This window comes from Mytilus californianus, unplaced genomic scaffold, assembly GCF_021869535.1.
Source record: "Mytilus californianus isolate M0D057914Y unplaced genomic scaffold, xbMytCali1.0.p SCAF_18, whole genome shotgun sequence".
In the NCBI taxonomy this organism is placed as follows: Eukaryota; Metazoa; Mollusca; class Bivalvia; order Mytilida; family Mytilidae; genus Mytilus; species Mytilus californianus.
In genome coordinates, this window is record NW_026262666.1 from 8,826,419 (window position 1) to 8,852,660 (window position 26,242).

The window sequence follows — 26,242 nt, forward strand, 5'->3', positions numbered from 1 at the left end:
CCTAGTCAATTAAGATTGGAGTCGAGTGCACCTGCCCCGTGCGGGATTCGAACTTACAACCTCAGTGTTGACTGGCTAGTGATACAGTAGTTGGACTACTTAGACCACTCGGCCACCGAGGCCCCCATAAGTTATTTGAAAAACGTCCAATATTTTAAGAGATATAGCAGAAAAATTTAATCAAACAGATATACCATCAAATTAGTATGCTAAGTTTTGAAAATAATCTTTATTTTTTCTTTTATTTCTTCGCTGTTCATTTTGATGATTGGATATTCAATTCGTTTGGTTTAAAAAGCATGAATACCAAACCATGTAGTACATATTAAAGTTAAGTGTTCGAATTAGTTTACTTTTATTATTTTCTGAGCTTTTATGTTTCCTCTATTGTTTAAGTCCCCTACCCAAAATATAAATCATGTTCTGACGTTATAAGTACAAACTAACATAATTTTCACTTTCAAATTTCACAAAGAATAAGAGAGTACGTTAAAATCTTTTTGAAAGGAATATTTCCCTTATTATATATTTGTATAGGATATCAAAATAACCGACGGGCACTATATATCACTTTTCATAAGAGTTTATTTTAAAATCTTAACAAACATGCTTGTGTGTTATAGATGTTCTTTCGTGTGAAAGGATAACATAATTCACTCGATAGTTAATTCATTTCGCGATAAGCCACACATTTACAAATGGTTATATTCTTTTTATCGAAAATGACAAATTATACGAGTGTAAATAATTCGATACAAATAATTAATCAACATTTTGTATATTGAATATTTTAGAATTTGGCAAGCAGAGATTATATTAACCACGAATGAAATCTTTTTTGTGTTAATTTTTACATTCATACTATGTTTATGATTATATATCACAATGTTGTACTACTTCTGGTTCGAGGAAAACAGTTACTGACTTACAAACTGTATAAATATTCCATTGAAAGTTCATAGTCCGATTTAAATGTGAGACAAACGATACACATTATCTTATTACCAAACTCTTTTATGATTGATTTAAAACTGGTGATCGATAAAGTCAAGTAAATCGTTATTTTGCAACGAGTAGAACATTGGACAATTTTTTAAACATATTCTCTCTGGCTGGGCTGCAGTACTTTTGCACCAATTGTTAAATACAAAATTTTATTGAAGATTGGCTCATTCGTGAAGTATATTTTTGGTGCACATGATAGTAGGTGTTTTGAAAACGAATGCCACAAACCCATCATTGGCGCAAATGGTAATAGGTGTTTTGGAAACAAGTGCCACAAACCTATTATTGGCGCAAATGAGCATTGGCGCAAAAGGACGCATTTTTGGCGCAAAGGAAAATTACCCTTCTTTCTTTTCTTTGAATTGAGTTGCGAAGTAAATGCTGCTCGATATGGAATTTAATCGGACGAAGAACTTTCAATGCTATATTCGAACTGCTTGTAGCACATTATTCGGTGACAGACATGAGCTCTAGTTGATAAATGATATAAAATGTTTTAATGATTCAAATTCCGTGACTTGCTTATATAAAGGCCTTGATATGGTTACACAATTTAAAGTACCATTGGTTATTTATTGATTAGTATTTTATACTTATTTATCAAATCTTTCATTTAAATGCCTTAATCGTTTAAATTGCTTGTCAAACTTAAGTGTCTTTTATTTATCTGTAGTTTATACTTAATGTATACACATGTCTAATGTTTGCATTCATTTAAACGTCTGGGGGTCTTAAAGTGTACACACTCTATCTCTATACTAAATGTTCTGTTGTTTTAATTATTTTAGGTTCCAACGGTAAATTACTTACTGCTGTGAACTGATTTAGATATAGTTAACTAATGTTTATGCTCTGCTCAAGATTCAGCATTTGAAATTTTGTTGCTGCCAATGCTGTTAAAGAAATGAATATTTTTATTTGTTCGATTTGATTGAAGTGTGATGTGTTATATTGAGTACTTGTATTCAAGTATGTATGTAGTCAGGTCAGATTTAGGAATTTTTGTCAGCTGTTCGGACTCCTTGTGTTTTTCCATCGATACAGGGTAAAATATTTTGCCCCATATCACCCACTTTTCTCGTCATAGAAGACTTCAATAGCTATCATAAGGTCATTACCAAAATTTAAGCAGATTCTAGATTTTTTTCTTACGCGGATTTGAGACCCAATTAATGCCAATGCTAAATATAAGGTAAAAGTCCGAGTCAGCCTTTTCCCGCCTTTTATTAAAAAAATCAAATATCTCAAAATGGAGTTCCATTATTTTGTTCCTTGACTAATTCTCTTCTGGCTTATAGTATCAATTTTAAATTCTAGATTTTTTAAATTTCACTTAACTACATCCTTAAGTATTTTTACTTTAGTGGTATCATGCAAGATAAACGCAAAACAAACGAAAATATATCAATTTCTTTTAACATCTATTTATTTATCACGTTCCCTTTTCTTTCCTTTGTCAATATAGAAGGTTAAATATCGTATCAGAAGTTCAAAATAATACCATTAAGAACCTTCAAGTGAAATGGACTGAATTTTCTAAATTAAGGTCTTGGTGATATTTGAAAATTGTTTAAGAATTTGTTAATTTTCATGTTTTGTTCCGTATCTATGTATGTTATATAAAAATATTTGATAAAAAACGCATCACTTTTGAATGAAAGATATACAAGGTACTAATATGATACTTTTGTAAATTTTTCGTTCAAATAAACAGTCGCTAATATTAGACTTTTAAGAATGCTGAGAATGTTATATTACAGTAAATGATTTTCCTTTTTGTTTCAAAGGTACAAACGGTAATAATTGTTAAACTAATTATTAATTTTCATTTACTAACTGTCATTTCCAATATATCTATTATATATCCGTATATACGTTATTCAATGTTTAATATGTTTAACAGATATTAAGCCAATACTTGAATCAATACATTTGCCTTGTCTATGACATAAAATTTCAAAGCCTTAAATATTTTCAGATTTCAAACGTCAAATCTCTCAAACAATCGGTTACTACATTTTGTATAAGCTGAAACGAAAGTCAGATAATTCTGTCTCTTTTTCTGTCAAGTTTTTTTTTTGGGGGTGATTCCTTTTATCCTTTTATATCTTTGGAATGAGCAATACCTTATTAAGTGTTTTTAACATTGGAACAACATCAATGCTAGATTATCTGCAGATTTCTTGCAACTTTGGTGTCTAGTCCAAAACAACAACAAAACGACGCAAAAATTAAAAAAGAATTAAGTAGAATTTAAATATGGTTTAAACGATATTGAATCATAATACTTCTTTCATTGAAAAAAATGCATTGTTAAAAGATAGACATTAAGAATAATGTGTTTTGCTTAAAGAAATTTTAGAAATATCAACCAACAAAAAATGTTTGATGCTCATTTAAGAAATCAATTGTTAAAAAGTTTCAACTTCTCTTAATTACCTTATTTATTTTACAAGATATTCTTCAAACTTACGAAATTTTATATTTCATACCAAAGGAAGAAACGGTAATTTCTGTCTTTTAAGGTGGTACCCAACACCTTGACTAATATTAATTTGGCTCGTTTAATATTCCTAAAATTTTGACAAAATGTTTACTTTGACCCTTTGACAAAAATATAAAAATTTCAAATAATTTGAACCAACCACTTTATCAGAAAAATTTCACTGGTTATATAGCAGTTTGACAAACACTAATTTTGATCATTGAGAAGCTTAATATTTCCTTAACAATACAACGTGATTAAAACGTTAAGTTGATTTTTACAGAGTTATCTCCCTGTAGTGTTAGGTACCACCTTAAGTCTTTTCTACTAATACATAGTTCATTGGTCTGTTAAAAGATTGTGAGAATTGTCCTGGCCAGATCTTTGAAGATTAATAATAACTTTAAATGGAGGTCTTCCTTTGCCATCCATGCAGTTTTCTCAAATATGTACGATTCGAATTTGAGTCTAAAAGCGACAGTAAGAAATTTTACAAATATGCATGTAAAATGAAAAAGCAAGTGTATAACAAAGACATGTACCAATCCTATAATATAAGACTACGTTGGTCCATATCGTTTGCATACGACGTTTTTTATCGGATATTTTTATGCCCCGCCGTAGGCAGTGGGGGCATTAAGTGTTACCCTTGACAGTCCTTTCGTCCGTCTTTCCGTCCGTCTGCCCGTACTTCTGTCCCTCCAATTTTCGTTCCCGCACTCTTATGTTTTCTCATCCACATTTTATGAAACTCATACACAATGATAAGAATAAATACACGCAGACAGAGTTCGAATTTGAGCAATGAGTCACATACCGTTCTAGAGTTATGCCCCTATTTAACTTATTTTATTGATTGATTGATTGGGTGTTTAATGCCACTTTCAACACTATTGTGCTATTTCGTGGCGATCAGTTTTTATTGGTGGAGAAAGCCGGAGTGCCCGGAGAGAACCACCAACCTTCGGTAGGAAAACTGACAATCCTGAGATTGGAGTCGAGTGCACCTGTCCCGTGCGGGATTCGAACTCACAACCTCAGTGTTGACTGGCTAGTGATGCAGTAGTTCGACTATTTAAACCACTGGGTCACCGAGGCCCCTCTTTTTAACTTGAAAAATTGCAAAGCTTGAGAGGGGGAATTCGTGTCCACGGACACATTTTTCTTTTATTTTTTACTATCAATGCTGAAACACGCATTGCTAGTAAAAAAAAACAAAAAAAACTATCCAATAAAATACAAAACACGTTGAATGCGAAAGATATGGAACTTCATAGTCTTATATTATAGGACTAACACAGGGACTTATTTTCAGGAGTAACTGTAGTTATATATTGTAATTATGTCTTGTCGGCCAGTTTTTGTTATGAAAATAGCATACTCATCTTTGAAATTCTCAATGCATTCCCACTTTATAAACAATTATCGCACCGCATAAATACTCAATGCACATTTGCCTATAAAATCTGTCGATATATAAACAGCAAATATTCTGTATATGAGGGTGTGATGGGGTTGACAGAAAAAAGAATAATGGGCAAAATGTGCAGAAAAAAGATTTGAAAAAAATAAAGAGTAGAGAAAATTAGGTTTAAAAAAACTAAAGAATAGAGAATAATAGGGTGTTAAAATAGAGAGAATAGAAAATAACATGCAAAATTTATAAAGAATGGTGAGAAAATGGCCTAGAAAACTAAAAAAATGAAGAATCCCCATCAAGACTCATGTGTTTAGCTTTTGAGTCCATTTCAAAGTGTTATCTTTTATATATGACAAACCTACGTAGGAAGATATATTGTTGTAAGAAATGTTTAGACCCTGTTCATTTTTATCAAATGCTTGGGTTCATACTTTTTGTTTTTTGAGTGAGGCTTTATACCCGCTTATTTGTCTTTAGTGTTAATCCATAGTAAAACGATTTTAGGCTCATGAGGCCATTTTGATCTGAACCGGGAATTCTGAAATCAAAAGACTTTTACCGTTTGAATGGTTTTACACTAGTAATTTTTGGGGCCCTTCATAGCTCGCTGTTCGGTGTGAGCCACGGCTCCGTGTTGAAGGCCATACTTTGACCTATAATGGTTTACTTTTATAAATTTTGACTTGGATGGAGAGTTGTCTAATTGGCACTCATACCACATCTTCTTATATCTAATTAATAATGTTATATCTCTCATGGTATGGTCTCATATTTTGACCATTAGTCCAGTGTTGTTTAAATTTGTTTTCATGCACTTTTCGGTCATATCGCTATTCATTATTCGGAAGCCTCATTGTTTTTTCGGGTGATGGTATTTACAGATCAGTTCAGATCAAGATGGCCGCCATTTCAGCATAAAATGTATTTACTGGATATCTATTATCAAGTTTATGTTAGCTGCTTATGGAATGCAAATTAGCAAATCGGGTTCATGCATATCATGAAATTACTTTATTGATTCCATTGTTGAGGGAGCTTGCTGGAGGAAAGGTTTCCATCACGCTAAGCGGGATGTAGTTTGCATGATTGTTTAGTTTGAACGGTATTGGTTAAACATATATGTAAAGGGGTAAAAAAATGAAAATAAATACTTATAACCGAAATAGTGTTTTGTCTATACTTTGCATTACAGTTACGCAATTAGTCAATGACAGAGCATATTTTTTAACTTATTATAATGTAATATTGCCCGATATATATGAAATTCGGTCAGATGGGAATACGGTTACTTTTCCACACTATGCTCTACAAAGGATCTTTCGGTGTTTAATTTTGACCTACGTTTGTTTTGAATATCTTTCGGGATTTGCCGTAATGTTATTTACCTTGAAAAATTCTTGAATTTCATTGGTCGAATCAAAACAGAAAGTAGAAAGGAGCATAACCAGATTCTTTTGACGGCAAAGTGTGGATTCAGGATCTGTATTTAAATCAGATTGAAATAAATTACCGATAATTTTACTTGCCCATAACATATAGAGTAATATTTTTAAAAATATTGTAATGTATACGTAACACATTTAGGCGTCCATATAGCTATCATGGTTTGGACTCTGAGTAAGTATAATGGAGTGCGTGATATAACAAGAAATTTAAGAACTGAGAAAAATGTGTGAAATATCAACTACTGATAAATATACTGTGCAGCTTATGTCGATTTCACTGATGTCGATTTCTCTCATGTCGATTACGCAATTTTCGCCCATTGAGAGCCCTTTCTAATTCAGTCTAAAATTATTGAAAAAATATTGAAATCAAAATATTTTCTTTTTATGTTCAATTCTTATTATTAAAATGAAAATAAAAAGCATTTCGGACTATAGGGTGGATGAAGGGACCGATATAGGAGTTGTACCCTCTTTGTGGCTACCCCCACCGTGGACAGGCAGAAATGGCAAAATCCATTTTAGCTGTGATGTTTATTTAGATTATTATGAATAAGTTCAATACGCAATGCTTGAAATTCAAATGATTATTGCATCAAATTCTTACTATTAGGGCAAACTTATATTACAATAATAAGGTATGGGAATTCGTGTTCGAAGCAACAGCATGTTTATCAAGGAGTCATTTGAAGTATCAAAAAACGAGTAAAACAATAAGTGTATTTTAAGCATCATTAACTTTTAATACAGGAATTCGTACCGTATAGTTCATAGGTCGATTTGGTAGCATTTATATGACAAATAATGATATAAAAAAAAACGCTGCCAAGTCCAATGCAAGTTCGTATGCAAATACTCTTGTATTCAAATAACTTAGGATACTATTACAATAAACAAACTTTAATTTTGTGATGCATGTACAATATTTTGTTAACAGCATGTTAATTATACTTATTAATTTACATGGAATTTTATTTGATGTGTGTTTATGTAATACGCATGAAATTTGAACAGATGTTTTTTTAATTGTATTTTTTTTTTTTTTTTTTTTTTTTGTGTGACTCTTACAGTGACTTAGGAATTATAAGTAAAGACATTTATACCGTAAAAATTGACTTGAATTATAACGTCAATTTAAACATTGTCATTAATTATAAATTAAATGTTTACAAAACTTTTTTGTATTTTTTCGAAATATTTATGATTATCTACCAACCTTGAATAGATTGCCTTAGCTTTATTCGGCAAAACCTTCAGAAATGTTGGATCTTTAATGCTCTTCAACTTCATACTCTATTTGGCTTTTTTGACTTTTTTATTCGAGCATCACTGATGAGTCTTTTGTAGAGAAAACGCGCGTCTGGCGTACAAATTTTACTCCTGGTATCTATGAGTTTATATACTTTTTTCATATCACCGACTTTAAAGATTTGAATCAGGGATAAAAACATTGCTAAAATAAATCCTCGTAGATATTGGGCCGTATAAAAAAAACGCGAAATATATGCCACGCGAAATTACACTACTTAACAGTATATGGTAATATGAATAGCTTTTATTATTTATTTCATTTAAAGTAAACGATGTAAACAAATTTATTTACCTTAATTTGATAAGAAGTAGACGTACTTGTATCCGTGCGTTCCGTTAGGATAAGTTAGCATTTCAAATCTCCCACGGACCACTCTTTTGGTGTCGTATATCCATTTCTTACGATTTGCATTATATTACAGGCTTTATTTATTAGAAATAAAAAAAATACTGAAGTTGTCTCTTTAAATTTTATGATTATTTGTTTAGAAGAAAATATAAAAATTCAATAACACTGAATAATTTATGTATAATACAAAATCTATTACATATTGTGTAAAAATTGTTAAATGGGTTTCTGTCACCAATGTAAACAAAGTCAAAATCTGAGCAAATAAAATGTAAATGGGATTTAAAAAATGCAATAGATTTTGATGAACGTATGTTCATATATTGTGCATTTGGAAAGTGGAACTTGATATAAATGGAGACCACATACTGGTGTCCCTATCATCAAAAAGAGAAAACATCTTTATTTGTAACGGGACAGCAACTGGTTCCTATAAGAAAATCACAACATACGGTCAAGGTAATGCTTACTTTAATATGTTTCTAATGTTATTTAGGTCTTCGACTTTACTGAAAAAAGTAACAGTACCAAAACGTCACTTAGATTCATTTGCTGGATATGAGTATACCCTAGGTGCAAAACGTGGAGTTATTTTACATACAGATAGATATCAAGTGAGTAAACATTCTTGCACACAATACTGCGAAGAATTTCATTTCAGCATGAATAAGAGTTTATGCAGGTGTTACACAGCGTTAAGGAACATCATTGAAAATTTCTTATCTGATTTCCGATCAGTTCTTACGAGCAACATTGTATACGTGTTGCCATAAGTTTCCTAATTATTATACTGCACAACTATTTCTAGTGTCCGGCTTTGATTGACAGAAGTTCGATATATAATTTTGTTTCTCTAAAGAATAATGTTCAACCAAATACAGACTATTTATAAAGAAGATTGTTCTGGCAGTGAGAACAATGACAAAAGTAAAATCAATGTATTATTATTAAGGGAATGAGTTTTTCGGATACTTTATAAATAAAAGGTTCAAATTCGACATTGCCGCTTGCATACATTGCTTGCAGATGTTATTTGGTTTACAGTATGGTTAACTTTAATCATCGTAAATGAGATGATGAACTTCATATAATGGTATTTATAGACGCGAGGTAATATTTCCTTCTTGGAAAACAAAAAATGAAGATTTTGAGTTAAGATGCATTCAGGATAAATAACTAAAAACACATCACATGACTTTACACTTGACTGAATTAATGAGTTTTACAATGCATTTATTCACATTGTTTAAATAATTTCATTACTCTCCATGTTTAGAATTCTGCACCTTATCTCTCTGTACATTCATCGTCCTGTATATACATGGAATATTTGCCACTGGACGTTAAGCAAGCAATGTTACACCAATCTCTGTCAATACTTCATTATAAGCATTTTTGCTTTGTTAGGGCTTATTAGAGATCTCTCTTGATGAAATCAATCATATATTTACTTTAATTGTTACTCGACGTCTAAAAATACCATTGAATGATCATTAATGCAATAACGGACCGACGAAAGCATTAATTTATTAATGACTCTTGTTTTTATACAAAAATTGAACGTTTTACTTCTATCTGTAATTCACAAACAGACGAAACTCATAAAAATCTATTCTATTCCATATTCGATAAAATGTCTGTAAAAAACTGCAAAAGAAAATATTTCAAGAATTAAGTTAGGAACAACCGGCGGAAAGTACAGCTTAGCATGCTGATCATTGATTAAATAACGACCTTTCAATGGTATAAACAAACGCAGTGTACAATTTGTATACATGTATGCTTCTTCACAAACTTTCTTTCACAGTAACTCTTAGTCGTTTGATCTATTTGCAAAATGCCTAATGTTTTTTTTTTCTTAGTAAGATAAAATGACATCACAGTACGAAGTTACTTTACTTACATGAACAAATACCGTTAAAAATCCAGTCTGTTTTATTTCAAGGATAAAGTCTGCTAAGATATGTTAGTTTATTTAAATGACGCAATAATTGTATATTGCCTTTGCACATATAAAGTACATGAACAAAGGAACAGCCTGCTCTTTTTCCCCTTTTCTATCAAAGTTTTTACCAAGAAGACATTTATCCCGATAATATTCGTTTTAATAAATCCCTGACAACACGTAAGACCCAATTGTAATGTTAACTGGCAATTTTGATAAGGCATCGTTACAAGTAGTGGTTCATACGAGAATCGTGCAAAATCAAATTTTTTGATACACCTCGTTTAAAGCTTTAACTATATTTTTTTTATCGATCAATTCCAATATAAGTGTAAATAAAAGAGTGAGTTATATTTTCAATTTACTATCTCGCCAGAGCAGTAAATAGGCATGTAATATAGAGTATGGTTGGAGTTATCTCCCTCAGTATCTCGCCAGAGCAGTAAATAGCCATGTAATATAGAGTATGGTTGGAGTTATCTCCCTCAGTACAAGAATTATAATACATTCTAAAGAATTTACTTTTAACCTAGCTGGTACGGGTTCATACTAAACATAATAGAAATTATGAATCACAACATTCTTTCATTTGTAGGTTTTTCACCCGTGCAATTTTCTAAAAAAAACTTAATAACAAGTTAATCTGCCCGATAATTCCAAATCTTCAATATGTGTAGTTTTCCTTGCTTATGTGTTTGTTGAAAATCTAAAATATGTCATAGAAAACACATTTTACAAATGAACTTACCTTAACACAGAGCAATCATGTTTCAATGCCCGGGGTCCAGGATTGGTTTAATAGAATAGAGTTTAATGTGCAAAATGTAGAGAATAGTGGCCAAAATAAATGAAGAGTAGGGAACAATTGTCCAATAATAAATGAAGAATAGATAATAGTTAGATGATAGAATAGAAATAATAGAGAATGAAGGAAGTGATGGGAAACAACAATGCTGAACATAGAAAAATGACCTTCAAAATTATAGAATACAGAAATGATTTACTCCTACACCCTTTCCCCATCCATACCCTTGTACCTGTAGAAAAGATTGTCTGTCCTTTCCTGTTGTATCCATTAGACGCTTAACATTTACGCCCCTCTAACACTGCATTCTGTCATAGTTGAATTTTCTATTATTGCAGACAGATGGCGCTCTGAAGGTATAGTAGAACATGCTCACATTTGTATAGATGCTAGTAAAGTGTGGTTTTAAGTAAACGACTTTTATATTTCACAACACTTTGTGTTTTGTGAATAAATTGAATTGTCTTGGCATTACTGTTTATGGTTCAGACTATCCAGCTATTGAAAAGTTCAGTTAAATTATTATTCACATTGGCAGCCATCTTGAATTAGCAACGACATACAGTTGCAATATTCATGCAAAAATATTACCCTTTTTCTGGAAATTATTAATAACAATTAACAGCATAATATTGACTTAATGTTTACGATTACACTCTTCAAATCAAGACATCTTCCAAGCCCTCTTGTAAATTAGCACAAAAGTGTATATTTACGTATTTTGAAATTTTCACTATTTTTTAATTATTCTTTTTTATTATATATATAATTTATCCATTGGTTTAATCTGATCCATAACAGTGATAGACCATAAATACTTTGATCACATTTTATAATTTTATAAAGATTCACAACTTTAACACGAAACATATTAATGCATGTTATACAACACGTTATTATATCATATATCATCTAATTCATAACACATTATTCATTTCTTTCTTTCAGTGGGCAGGATCAAAAACATTAGACTCGTAAGTATAGCAATTGTCATTTAGGAGATTAGTTCTAATAATCAACTCTGGTCTGTTCTCCTGAAGTATGATACTGCGTATCTTCAGAAAAAATCCCTCATTACAAATTTTTTTTACACAGCTATAAATAGTCGCCGATGGCATTTTGATTTATTTTTAAAGTATGCAAATTTATATAGCTATTAAAAATGTTTGGTAATTTTTTTAAAGAAGACACATGGAAACAAAAAGAATTTCGGAGAGCTTATTTTCTAGTCTATTTAATATAAGATTGTTTTCTCATATATTAGACTAAGTATAAAATGTAAAGGGTATTATAACACATTTACATGCAGTAACTGAATAAGGCCAAATGTGATATTATCTTGAAGCAAATTGTAATATAGTATAAATATATACTGAAACACTGTTTCAGATCATTTTCTAACATAATCGAAATTTTATATAAAATCAGACATGAACAATATTTCCCCCCATTATTGTAGCTTAAGTCAGCGTGATAGACTGAGAGCAGAATTAGAATACATGGAAAAATTACGTGGCATAAAAAGACGACGTGAGGTTCTACCTCATAGAGCACAACTAGATTTGTTAATGGGAGGCAAGCGAGTGGACCTGACAGAACGGTGAGTGATTCATCATCAATTAGGATGAACTCTTTTTTCTCCGTTTTTAGAAAACTTTAAAAGTTTTTATAGACTTACCATACTGACTTCAATTGAGACTGTCGTATATTCATGAAAGTTGTACTTTTTAAATAACAGAATACAAGTTCATATATTGATTTAAAGTCCTTGTCAATAGTGTCCAAATGAGAAATATAAAAAAATAAAAATAAAAGAAGAATGTGTCTGAGAACACGAATGCCCCCGTTTAAGTTTGCAATTTTCGAAGTTAAAAAGGGGCATAACTCTAGAACGGTAAGTGACGCACTGCCCAAATTCAATCTCTGTTTGCTCGTTGTGTTCTTAGCATTGTGTATGAGTTTCATCAAATTTGAGTGAGACAAACTTAATTAAGAGTAAGGAAACTAAATAATTTGCAATTTTCCAAGTTAAAAAGGGGCATTAATCTAGAACAGTAAATGACGGACTGCCCAAATTCGAATTCTGTCTGCGAGGCTTGATTCATAGCATTGTGTATGAGTTTCATAAAATTTGGATAAGAAAAACTTAAGTTAGAGTGCGGAAACGAAAATGGGAAAGTCGGAAAGACGGACGGAAAGACGGTCAATGGTAACACTTAATGCCCCCTTTACCTACGTTGGGTCATATAGAAATCTGTTGTTTTAAGATTGTTTTTATGAACTTGTTTTGGTAACAAATTAAAATGGTATGTTTAGCAAGTATTAACAAAGAAAAAGGGGGATAATGTAAAAACAATTGATTACGTAAAACAATCTTTCAATTATTGATTACAGGATATTTGTTTTTCTATCTCCATCTTGAAAAGCTCATAGGAAGAAACTAAAGGTGACCTTAAGCTGATGTTTTATGTATACATTTAAGGTGGTAAATACTGCACCGATTCGTGATATATCGATGACTAGAAGTGTATGTAAAGGATATCAATTTATAATTAAAAGCATGCTAATTTAAATGGAAAAAATAAAGAATAATAGCCTCCACGCGGTAGTCTAAAGATTAAATTATTCTTTTGTAATTTTTCCAGTCGTACAATTATCCACCTTTATGATTTTAATAAATGCACATAATGGTCAACTCGGTATCGAAGGGGATTTAAAGATGAACTATTTAGTTAAAAAATCTTTTATGTGTGTTTACAAACAATAGTTCTTCTGTAACCCGTTTGATTGTGGATTGATAGAATGTGTCATAAGGTTAATCCTGTAGATATGCCTTGTGTCGACACAGTTTTATCTTTTTACCATTCATGTAAATACTATGAATTTAAATTTTTAATTAGTTAAGCGTGTAATTCTGCAGTAGAGTTAATGCGTCACAAATGAAATGCAATCACTGCAATAAAATTGAGAATGGAAATGGGGAATATGTCAAAGAGACAACAACCCGACCAAAGAGCAGACAACAGCCGAAGGCCACCAATGGGTCTTCAATCAGCAGCGAGAAGTTTTTATGAATGAAGACTTGTATCATTATTGCTATCGTTGCATACGTTTAGGTCATTTGGTCTCTGGCGAAATGTTGTCTCATTGGCAACTATACCACATCGTCTTATTTTTAGATTAACAGAATCATTTTGAAATGTCCTTCCATTTTCTCCCTACATGGAAGAACTTGTTATTTTGTCACGTCGGGGCCCTTTATAGCTTGCTATACGGTATGGAGTTTTGCTCATTGTTTAAGGTCATAACCTTAGTCAAAACGACCGACTTTTGACACGACAAAACGACTGTTTATCTTTGATGTATGGGTTTTAATCCCCCCTCCCCATTGTTAAATTTTTACACCTCTAAGGCAAAATAAGAATGTCCTTATGAACTACGTTTAGTGAGTGACTTATGTGATGAAATATGATAATATATGAAACAAGTTTCAATATGATATTCTAATTTATATTGTAGATTCGATATTCAAAAGGAAATACAAAAGCTGAAATCATTAATTATGCCACAGAATGCACGTGACTTGTTCCACGGGAGAGGTTTCACGTTACCCGAGTGAGTATACTATCATATTGTCATAATATACAATATATGTTTTTTTTTTATTGTCGTTTAGTTGTGTTAAACATCTACTAATCCATGAATTCGTCGTACGTTTTGAATGTTTATTTGTTTGTTTAATTTATTTGCTGTTCTTCCAAGGTCCAGTGACAAATATTTCATGCATATTAAAACGATTAAAAATTATCAATAAATTCAGTAGATAATTTCCCCATTGTGAGTCAACCAGAATGAATGTCGTGAATTTTTTTTACAGCCACTGGGAAAGATGATGATGATAAGTTGATGTTTAAAGTCCAGTGGCAAATATCAGATTGAACGTGCTGGTGCACAACGTATAATATTTCAAACGAAGACATATCGCTCTACCAAGACACATTATTTTGAATTTGAGCCGACCGGTGCTTGTTATAACTTCTACATGACGCATGATTAACGACCAACCAGATAATTCTTAATTTCATAATTTTAGTTTGAATCCCGCACTCGAGTCGAGCACGATTCAAAGCGGGTGTCAATGGGAAAGGGGTTTGCCTGATAGGGCAGATATTTTGTCTTTCAATAGGCCATATACGGACCCCTCTAAAAGATATTGCAATTTGTTTGCAATGGAATGCATTCCAACCTTAATTTATCACATTTAACGTCCCTAATCCGACCGAACATGACTGCGTATTTATACATCCCCTTTAACGCCTCATCACGAGGGAATACCTATTTTGATTTCATTGGCACTCGATATAATGTGTAGTTCCTACATGAAGATGGTCCAAGAACAGTGATGCAACTGATGAGAAAACGTGCTCTTTCAATTTAGTTTTTTTCAGTGAGTACTTTTGGTCAAAAAGTGAATGTGTTTGAGTAGGCTTCTTCGCAAGTGGTAATATATCTCGACAGTTCACTTGTCTTCGAGATTTTGCTTAACAATTTTCAATTACAAGTAATCGTATATATTTTTGAATTTATCCTTAATTTTGAAATGTGAAATAAATTGCATATATTCCTTATCAATGCTTATTTTCCATACAAATATTTTGAATACGAAATGCTTTGGATACAAATAAAAAGTAGCATACATAGAAGTCCTTATTCATGAAAACACAAACCAATACAAACCTTTATCTAAAATGAATGTAAGAAATTTGATTTTTGATTAATGAGATTCAGCATGTCAATTGAGACATTTTCTTCCGATACTTATGTCCTCTGGTTTCGGAATGATAATGTTGTTATTTTTTCCCTAGTAATAGGCGCAATTAAAAAGCTTTGCCCAAGTAGTTTGAAAGAAGATATCAATGTCGATCTCCATCAATCAAGGATTCATAGAATAACATAATCTGAATTATGAATTAGACAGATTCCTGATCTTTTTTGCAAAAAAGTCCTTTGCACTGATTAGGATGTACTCCATACCTGTGCAAGCTATCCCCCACACACATTTTTCGGGGGAAAATGCAATGATAAATAGATGAATAAACTTGATTTGGTTCAAGGACTCAAAGAAGGAAATATTGATTTCTGTATACTTACCCTTCCGCAGAGTGTGATAATATCAAATTTCTATAGGGTTTCAAATTACACAAGATTTGAATTTTTACGTTGTTTCCATATGCGTAAATATCTTTATCCTGGAATCAACCAACTTTTGTACAAAAAAGCAGGTACACAAATCAATGCTTTGTACAAATAAAGTCTCCTATTACTCCGCTTCCACGTTGAGCTAACGGTAGTGTGAATAGTTCATTTTGCGTGACAGTTCATTTTGGGGTCCTCTTCGCGGTCCGCGTTTAAACTAGGTCAATTTCTTTGAAAAATCAAAGACAAATATTTAGATTTAAACAACTAAAGCTTCAAGTGCCGGGTGTCAATTGCAGGATAAAAACAAAATACGTGCATTGTCAGAAATATAAAATTTATTTGTACTCGCTACGAAACATAAGAATATTCCGCCGAACTATTCGTCCTGTTTCTAAAGCTCATACAAATAAATTATATATTTTTCCGACAAAGTACATACATTGTATATTTATCGTTCATATTTAGGTAGTCTAAGTCGCGTATTGTCATTTAAATTTTCAACATTTTGAATTTTGAATCATGTTTGACTATACGGTATGGGTTCGTTCATTGTCGACAGCCATACAGTGACCTATATTGCTTACATCCACGTTATTTGGACTCTGTTGGATAGCTGTCTCATTGGCAGTCATACCACATATTCTTATTTTATATTACCTAAGGAATGACTGTGATATTTTTTCTGTATATGAAGAAATAACATCAAAAATGTGGTGCACACTGGGTTATCTAAAAGTGTGCACCACATTTTGTGCACCGCTCGGCGGGTTATTTAAAAGTGTGCACCACATTTGTTAGCTTATTTTGAATAGACAGAAAACATATTCATACCATATGATTTAATTCTAAATTCCATTTTAAGGAGTAAAGCATGAAAAAAAAAACGTTGATGACGTCACGGTCACATGACAAAAATATGTCTATTAGCTGATAGACAAAAAAGTTTCAGCCAAGCAGAAGACGTGTAACATCCAAAATTAAATTATATGCTAATATCGTCGGCTGTTCTTTGTAACGCCATACAGAGTAAGGATAGACACGATCATTTGTAAACATGTAAATAAAATAATAAGGAGATGTGGTATGATTGACAATGAGACAACTATCCACCAAATTAAAGTTCAGATGAAGCAGATGTTAGCATTTCTAGGCAACCGTACGGCCTTCAACAAGGAGAAAAAACCCATACCGTATAGTTGACTTTAAAAGGCCCGACATAAACAATATGACACAATTCAATCATAACAAAATAATTTACGAAAAAAAATATGACAGACATGAATTAACGACAACCACTGAACTACAGGCTCCTTACTTGGGACAACCACATAAAGACTTGGCGGGGTTAAACATGATTGTGAGGGCTTAACCCTCCACTAACTTGGGACAGTGGTGTAACAACACAACGTAAGAACAAACTATGGAAATCAGTCGATAAGGGCTTAACTCATCAATGAAATACTTTTTGTCGAGCCTGCGACTTTTGTCGCAGAAAGCTCGACATAGGGATAGTGATCCGGCGGCGGCGGCGGCGGCGTAAGCTAACTTCTTAAAAGCTTTGTATTTTAGAAGCTAGAAGACCTGGATGCTTCATACTTTGTATATAGATGCCGTATGTTACGAAGTTTCCGTCTGTCATATGTCCATTGTCCTTGACCTCATTTTCATGGTTCAGTGACTACTTGAAAAAAGTCAACATTTTTTGTAATGTTAATTTCTTTCTTATTATGAGTAATAGGATAACTATATTTAGTATGTGCGTACCGTTCAAGGTCCTCATGCCCGTCAGACAATTTTCATTTGACCTCGACCTCATTTCATGGATCAGTGAACAAGGTTAAGTTTTCGTGGACAAGTCCATATATCAGCTACTATAAGTAGTAGGTCTACTATAGTTGATATATGGAATGATTGTAAGGTGTATATGTCCAACTGGTAGGTGTCATCTGACCTTGACCTCATTTTCATGGTTCAGTGGTCAAAGTTAAGTGTTTGAGTTTTGATCTTTTTTTCTAATACTATATGCAATAGGTCAACTATAAATGGTGTATGGAAATATTTTATGATGTACATGTCAGTCTCACAGGTTTTATTTGACCGTGACCTCATTTTCACGGTACATTTCTCAGTGTTAAGTTTTTGTGTTTTGGTCTGTTTTTCTTCAACTATCAGCAATAGATCAACTATACTTGATGTATGGAAGGATTGTAAGGTGTATATGTCTGTCTTGCAGGTATCATCTGACCTTGACCTCATTTTCATGGTTCATTGGTCAATGTTAAGTACTCATGGTTAAGTTTGTTTCTTAGATACTATAAGCAATAGGTCAACTATATTTAATGCATGAATTGATTGTAAGGTGTACATGTCTGTCTGGCATGGTTCATCTGACCTTGACCACATTTTCATGGTACATTGGTCAATGTTAAGTTTTCTTGTTTAAGACTGTTTCTTAGAAACAATAAGCAATAGGTCAACTATGTTTGGTTTATTGAATGATTGTAAGGTGTACATGTATTTCTCGTTTGGTTTATCTGACCTTGTCCTCATTTTCTTGGATCATGTTAAGTTTATGTGTTACTTGTAGTAAAGCTTTGTATTTAGGACTATCAGCATAAAGTCAATGGTTAGTAAAGAAGGCGAGACATTTCAGCGTGTGCACTCTTGTTGAAAACTAGTTGCACATTGAACATAACAGAATGTTTTATATTTTCAGGCAGCATGCATCATTAAAGCCAAGGCAACAACCCACTTTAGATTATGAAGATGATGACTGTGAGTATATGGTCAAGCTTCAGTTTCTAAAATCATAGGTTTAACCATGACATTTTTTTTTATTGTAACAAAAAGAAAACTGTGCAAAACCAGGACACAAATCGGTGTATTGAGAATTATAGAAATTAAGAAATCTAAGCTAGATAGAAAATAACATAGATCTGTGTGCTTATCTGTTATCTTACTTAATGAAAAAATACTCGAACTTAATTTCTTTTAGAAATCTATGCTAGTGCCCGTTTGAATATAACACGTTCTAAAACCAATGGCGAAAGTAATTTTTGTTCAGTTGGGGGGAGGGATCTCTTTAGAAAAGATTGACATACAATATTATATAACTTTACAAATTTTTGCACAGTGTTGACTGATATATGGAGGGACGCAAAAGTATCTCTTTTTCCTTCAAAAGTTGGACCATTTACCACTCTCTTCACTCCTGCATGTTCCTCCGCATTAGTCTGAAACAGATATAACATGCATAATGACTTTCACCTGTGCGTTACGGATCTTATGTTTTTGCGAAAAGGTTTACATGATCTATAGTTAAATAGAAAATTCTGCCACTGTATCTTTGCGACAATTCATGTTTCGCAGCACGATTGAATGACCTTATCTTTGTTTTAATTAAAGATTAAACAGTAAGTGTCATTAAAGCTTTAAATATATAAACAACAAAAATACGTCCATAGTACACGGATGCCCACTCGCACTATCATTTTCTATGTTCAGTGGACCGTGAACTTGGGGTCAAAACTCTAATTTGGAATTAAAATTAGAAAGATCATATCATAGGGAACATGATACTAAGTTTCAAGTTGATTGGACTTCAACTTCATCAAGAACTACCTTGACCAAAAAGTTTAACCTGAAGCGGGACAGACGGACGAACGCACAGACCGAAACACATAATGCCCCAAGGTGGGGCATAACAATGTGTGTTTTGTTCTTATTTATATTGATGTCAATGTTGTTTTGGTCATTTCCGTTGCCTTGCAAAACATTGGTACTTTCTTATACAAGGTAAAAAGGAAAATTTAAGATGATAAAATATTGATTTGTTCTGTATTAAAATGTACATTTATCTACAAAAAAGACAATTTATTTACTTATATGAAAGATGGCAAGTGAAGATTTCCACAAAATAAATGCATTATCTTTCTCCAACCGTTTTAATTGTGTATCCGGGGAAGTTTGGATTCTTCTTTGATGTATGTCCTTATTATGAGAGTCATGAAAGGGGTCATTTATTCATGTATTCTATAGTTTTTTAGATAATTTTTCTCTATACTTGCCCGTTGTTCTCCATTCTTCATATTTTAGCACCCAATTATCATGGTTATCCTCTTTGCCTTATTTTGTGTGCCTGTTTTTCTCTTCCTTCTTTTATTGTCCTTTATTCTGTCCCTTTCTTTCATATTCTGTAAATCCCATCCAGAACATCTACTATTCAGACTCTTAAACCATTTTGTGACTTATTTAATAGATGTCGAGTGAATTTTTCCTTACCCTGATGTTATAAATAAGTTAAAAGTTCCGCGACATGTTCCGTTTACTTCCGGACGTCCTTACTACACATTCTAAATAGATGATTTCATGTTTTGTGAATGTAGTGACTCTTCTTCATTTCAGTATTTAGTTCAGCACCTGCATCTCTTCAACGTCTTCCAAAACACACAATTGATACAGATATTGGTTTCTTAAAATCTAGAACAAACATCGGAAACAAACGGGCTAATGAGAGCCAATTGCCACGAATTAATAATAGATCTTCGACTATAGGTACTTACATTTGAGTCAAATCATTTGAGTGGTGTGGTTGTATCTTATAACACTGTTTTTTTTCTGCTTATGCATTTTAACACTTTCTTCCTTTCCTAATATGACCAAACATAGCATGTGAAATGAATGCAAGCAATAACAAAATGAGTTGAGATGCTGCTTACCATCTTCAGGCAAACATCAATTATGTTTTTTAGTACTGAATAAATTCGATATGATCGGGCATGATTTCAATAGCAATGTAACTAAGGCATGTTCTATAGACGAAACAGTAATCATCAGTATCTCGACACGTGATTACTTGTAGTAACGTTTTGTAATACATTTCTCTGGTAATGTAGATAAGTTTCGATAAGACGTCATTTGAGTTTGTGTTATTTCCACTGGCCGGCATTTTGGAGGGATAAATGGTTGATTTTATTATTTGACTAATCAAATTGGAACATGCAGTACAAACAAGTTTGAAAGAAGATCATTGCTAAATCGTAGTGATGAATTAAACAAGGCGTCAAGAATTCAAAGTTGTCCAGAAAAAACAACTTTTTCTGAAGTCTAGCGGTCAGTAAAACGAGTTGAACTTAACTGATTTATGAAAGAATTTGTGCACATAGAACTCCAACATGGCGACATCAGGGGAGTAACCCTTGCTCCAATTGTGTCAATCGAAGGCTATCTACAAGAAGTCAGTATAATATGACATTTTGTCCTTAAATGTAATATCCCTGAAGCAGCCATTCCAAATCAGGTAAAATAGATAGACCAATATCATGTGGTAAATTTCTTCTATAGAACATGCAGTCGCTTTAAATATTCATTCGTTACATCTTATACGTTCATTCCTTTGCATGTCGAGGAATAAAACAGTTACATATGATTGAGGCGAATTCAAGAAGCATTATACTTTTAATTTACGACCGTTGTATTGTCACGTGATTTTTGAGAATACTATTTATAGCATTTGAGTAAATGATGTACAAGTTCAAAATTGAAGAAAAGATTTTCTAGGGTGAGTAACTAATTATATGTAATGATAGAGAAATTCTGGGTTATGTCTGTAATCGGATCTAAAAATAAATTATGGGCGCAATAATGACGTCATTTACTGGTTTACTGTTAACTTTTGTATCCCAGCCATTTTGAAAATCATTAAAGCCAAAAAGATACAGATCCGGAATGGGGAAAACATGATAACCTCGTTAAGGTATTTCCTTATTACCGATCTATTGAAAATGTGGAATATTATGGGTAATCTTGTTCGTTATAATTTAAATGTTATCCTTGTCTATTAAGGTGGACTAATAGTATGAGAAGTGAACATTTTTTTTTATAATACTTTGCGTTCAGTAAAGCAATGACTTTATCGGAATCATCAGTATTCCAACCTAACCCGTAAGTCCTCTTTTATGGGTAAATGGACTTAATCAAATAAAAGGACATTTGTACTTGTTCTAAAGTGTTTCGTTTTATTTGATTGAACATAAAATGACGGATATAAAAGGGATAATTAGCTTTAATGTATTATTAATTCAAACAAAAACATCATGCAGCAAAACAAATAAAAAACTAATGTTCACAATATGTAAAAACAACAACGTTAAATATATCATCATAACTTCTTAGAATATGACTCGATTGGGTGTGGCTGAAGATAAACCGAGTATTATATTTTAAAAAAGTAGACCTTTCTTAGTAAACATAACTCATTAAAATTACTGTCAACTATGTTCATGAATATATTCTGAGCTAACTGAAATTATTTTAAAAGAGAGGTGAACGATACCAAAAAGATGTTCAAACTCCTTAGTCGAAAACAAACTGACAATTCAATGGCAAAAAAAAAAACGAAAAACGACTAAAGGACAAAAACCGTTTACAAAACACAAGAAAGAAAACATAAGACTGAGCACACGAACTCCACCAAAAACCGGGGATGATATCAGGTGCTCCGGAAGGGTAATCATATCCTGCTCAATTAATTTTCACATGGATGCTTAAGTAAGCATTGATGAAACAAACCATTTTTAACAAATTTCTTATTCAAAAAGTTATATCCCTTAACGCAAGGGAATCCCCTTAAATGAATCGCAATCAGTTGGTAGATACTTATAAGGGTTAAGCAGCGTTTTGTAAAGCATTTGCAATCATCATTAATTCCCTTCTTTTATCGAATTTCCCATGAGTGTGTTTCATTTTCATCTATATCCAGTCAAGTTAAATTAATGGAGCAATAACATTATTCAAACATGTAACATTCGAGCACTAATGTTTGAGGCTAAGAGTGAACTTTAACAAAACTGTGTTTGTGGACCTAATCTTGTTTGGGCTCAGATCGAAATTTAAAAAATGGAGAAATGGTTAAATGACAAGGTCTATAAGAAATCGTTGTTATAAGGCAGGATGCATTTACAATGTTAAATGTCTGCTATATTTTGTAACAAGACACTTTTATTACTTTAACAACACTCTTTTTAATTAACTCACTGGAGATAGCATATAATTGTGTCCCAACTTAGGCTGGACCTTTGCTGTGAAGACAATATCTTTTAAATTGTATGGTTATTTGACACACGTCTTTCTGTTTTAAAGATGACAAATTCTTTCTGTTATAATCAGTTGGTTAAAATTTTGTTTCAGCGTCTGTGCATCTACACATTGTTTTTTTAATCTACAAAGTAAGCTTTATTCAGATCGAATTGAAAAATCTTATACATTGGTATGATTTTCAATACAGATTGTTCTTTGAATTTTATATTTAATATATATCGATAAATTCAAGATTAGAATTTCCCGTTTTGTCTTTATTTATTAATCAGTATTATAATATATTATTTAGTATTATAATATAGTATACAAAAATTGTAAAAAGAATCAAACTAACTAAAATATTGGTCGTTCGCCCTTTAAAAAAAGAAATGTCCAAAGAGAGACAGTACCGCTGACATTACAATAAAAGGAAATATATATTCTGACCATTAACTATAGGTATCTACCGTTTCTTTTTGATACCATCTTAATGAACACATACAACATTTGAGAATACAGCAAAGATCTAGTCCAGGTCAGCGGCATTGACAAAGCCTTAAAGTTAATATTTCGTTTATATACGCAATCGTTCTGAACCCAAACGTAGTGTGCGATATAGCTCACCAAAACGCAGGCATGACATTTCAAAGAACTAAAACTATCATGTTGGTTTTATTTGTGAAATAATATAATGCAGTTATGAATAAAAAAACTTAAAAATCATTTTGCTAAAATTCAACATTAAATCATGAAATATGTTCCATCTTGTTTGGAAAAATTTACAACTCACTAGGTGCTTTTTTCTTTCCTCATGCAGGCCTTGGTTCATCGTCTCCAGTTTTACTGTCTAAAGAAAAGCGTACAGTTGATCAAATTAAAGCTAGAATAAGCATACCAACAGGTTTGATCTTATCAAGTCATTCATAAAATAAACTTTGAACTTTTGAACTTTAAGAAAACAAAAAAGGTTGATCATGCTGTTTGGTTGATGCTAAACGCCGTATGAATAACTTTGGTGATGGCAATAAATGTATTTATGTATCATGTTGTCTTTGTATTTTGTTTAAATATATTCACTGTTTGAAGTCTGCTTTATGCCTGAGTTTGTTACAAAAACTTGCAGCAACATATTCCTGAAAGTACTAAATACTGAATATAGTTCATGAATGTCTTCCGGACTAAAAGTATCCATTTTAAAATTGACCACGTGGTCACTTCAAAAGCCAGAGTGTGAATACGAAATTCATATCATGAAATCGGATTTCTTTATTCGATCTTCAGAAACAGAACAATGGAAATTTTTCTGTACATTTTTCTGTAGAGTCTCTGAAAATGATTAGTATTTAAAAATTATTTTGAAGTCAATCTGTATTAAATATTATCAACCTTTTACTACTGACATGGTATCGTACTTTTATAAGTTATGGACGTTATCATATTTGTTCAGACTTTTTTTATTATAAAGGTACCATGGAATAGATAAAACAGAATTGTACTCAAACATTGGGAAAACGTTGTTGTAATGTATGTGTATAAGCTTTTTCTGTATTGATAGCGTCGAAATAAAAGTCATCATTGAAATGTAATCAGGATAGAATTTGGCTAACAAATGTGTACTCAAATTATAATAATAAATTAAATATTTAAAATTGTAAATCGTTGTAATGATTTTTACATATGAAATTATCAGCGTTTTACTCAATACGTCCTTTTCACCTTTTAAAAGATTTCTGAAATAAAGATGTAACACATTTTTGGCAGATTAACGTTACGTAAATAATGCGAAAATTTTGTTTAGAGTAGATTTAAAGGATTTAACAATTTGATATCCTTTTCCTAGAGTATTATCATCATCTTGTATTTTATACTATTCATTGTTAATTTTTTTAATGGACTCGCGATATTAAATTTCTGTTACAGTTGTAGATTTAAATAAAATCGGTCATTTGTCGAGCAAGAGAACACTATCGTGTATGTATATAACGCATGCGCAAATTCTAACAATGATGACTTCAACGCACGAGATTTTTCACTTCTTGTTTTTGATGTGGAGTGTCGCATATATTTTTTTAGCTCAATATAACACCTGCTGTATGCTTATCTACTAGAAGATTGAACTAAACATTCATTTAGATCTAGTTCATTAGAAGAAAACAGGAAGGTATTAAGTCGTATATTTTGAATGTAGTTGATGGGAAATTGCCACTGTTTTCAAAAGTGCAAGAGTTTAACCCAGGAAGAGTTGAAAGATTTTCCGAAGAAGGACCATGGACACCACGATCAGTGACCCGGTCAGGTACATTTGTTCCACACTTTCCAGTACTGTAAAACTAATCAGCATTGTGTGCAGCATTATATGACGGAAGTGCTATTCCATCTAATTTACGAACAGTATTAGTGCTATTCTTTTAATATAAGAACAACATTATTGTTATGTAAAGTCAATGTAAATTCAAAGAATGCAACAGCCTTCTACTGTATTTTTGTAGAAACCTTCCTAAACAAAAACAAAACATATTAAGACCTTTGTCAAATTAAAGTCATAATGCATATATCTGTTTAGGAGTCCACTAGCTTTTGTTTGAAGTTCTTAATGCTTTACATTGGAGTTCGGTATTTTTGTTATTTTACTTTTTACACGGAGAACAGTTTTATTTCAGAATTTACATTAATATACAAGGACGCTTTGCATTTCCTGAATATGTCTATTATCATACTGCTTTCTTTAAAATTATATATACCAAAGTCTCTGACATTTCAATGCAAATTGTATACACACAAGTATGAAAAGCAATTGTACTACCCTGCTGGTCTTACTACTACGCACTCGTCCCTCCGCTTATCAAGTATCCCGTCCTTTAACATTACTTCATTAGAGTTATACGATATATGAGTTTGTGAGGAAATTTAGACATGTTAGATTGGTGATGAATAATAGTTAATTGTCAGACACATTTTCTAAATATAATATGTTCATGATATAAATTAGCATTTAGTCTATTCCATGATCTGTTCTCCTAGGTAGCAATTATATCAAAGAACACAAGTCTCTGGTAACCGAAACACAGATATTTATTAAACACTATTCTACTATTTATCATTTATTGTATTTTAGTGCCGTAAACGTTTTGTATCTTACAACGTTATTTGATTACAAAGTTTTTGTATTTCATTTTTAATACACAAGTTTAACTGGAAACT

The 26,242-nt window shown here is 32.0% G+C and overlaps 1 protein-coding gene across 13 annotated transcripts in view; it reads left to right on the forward strand.

Moving 5' to 3' along the window:
- LOC127726637 (uncharacterized) overlaps positions 1-26,242 on the forward strand; it is a 55,112-nt gene that overhangs the window by 11,537 nt on the left and 17,333 nt on the right. For 4 of the 13 annotated variants that reach the window (XM_052234058.1, XM_052234069.1, XM_052234068.1 and 1 more), the window contains exons 3-12: positions 6,495-6,527; positions 8,512-8,629; positions 11,104-11,121; positions 11,714-11,739; positions 12,225-12,365; positions 14,285-14,380; positions 18,681-18,739; positions 20,369-20,518; positions 23,859-23,942; positions 24,962-25,012. In XM_052234058.1, the coding sequence (XP_052090018.1) occupies positions 6,495-6,527; positions 8,512-8,629; positions 11,104-11,121; positions 11,714-11,739; positions 12,225-12,365; positions 14,285-14,380; positions 18,681-18,739; positions 20,369-20,518; positions 23,859-23,942; positions 24,962-25,012 (776 nt within the window). Of the gene's footprint in view, positions 1-6,494; positions 6,528-8,511; positions 8,630-11,103; positions 11,122-11,713; positions 11,740-12,224; positions 12,366-14,284; positions 14,381-18,680; positions 18,740-20,368; positions 20,519-23,858; positions 23,943-24,961; positions 25,013-25,229; positions 25,338-26,242 lie in introns of all 13 variants that reach the window. The other 9 variants (XM_052234061.1, XM_052234067.1, XM_052234060.1 and 6 more) reach the window with 8 other exon arrangements.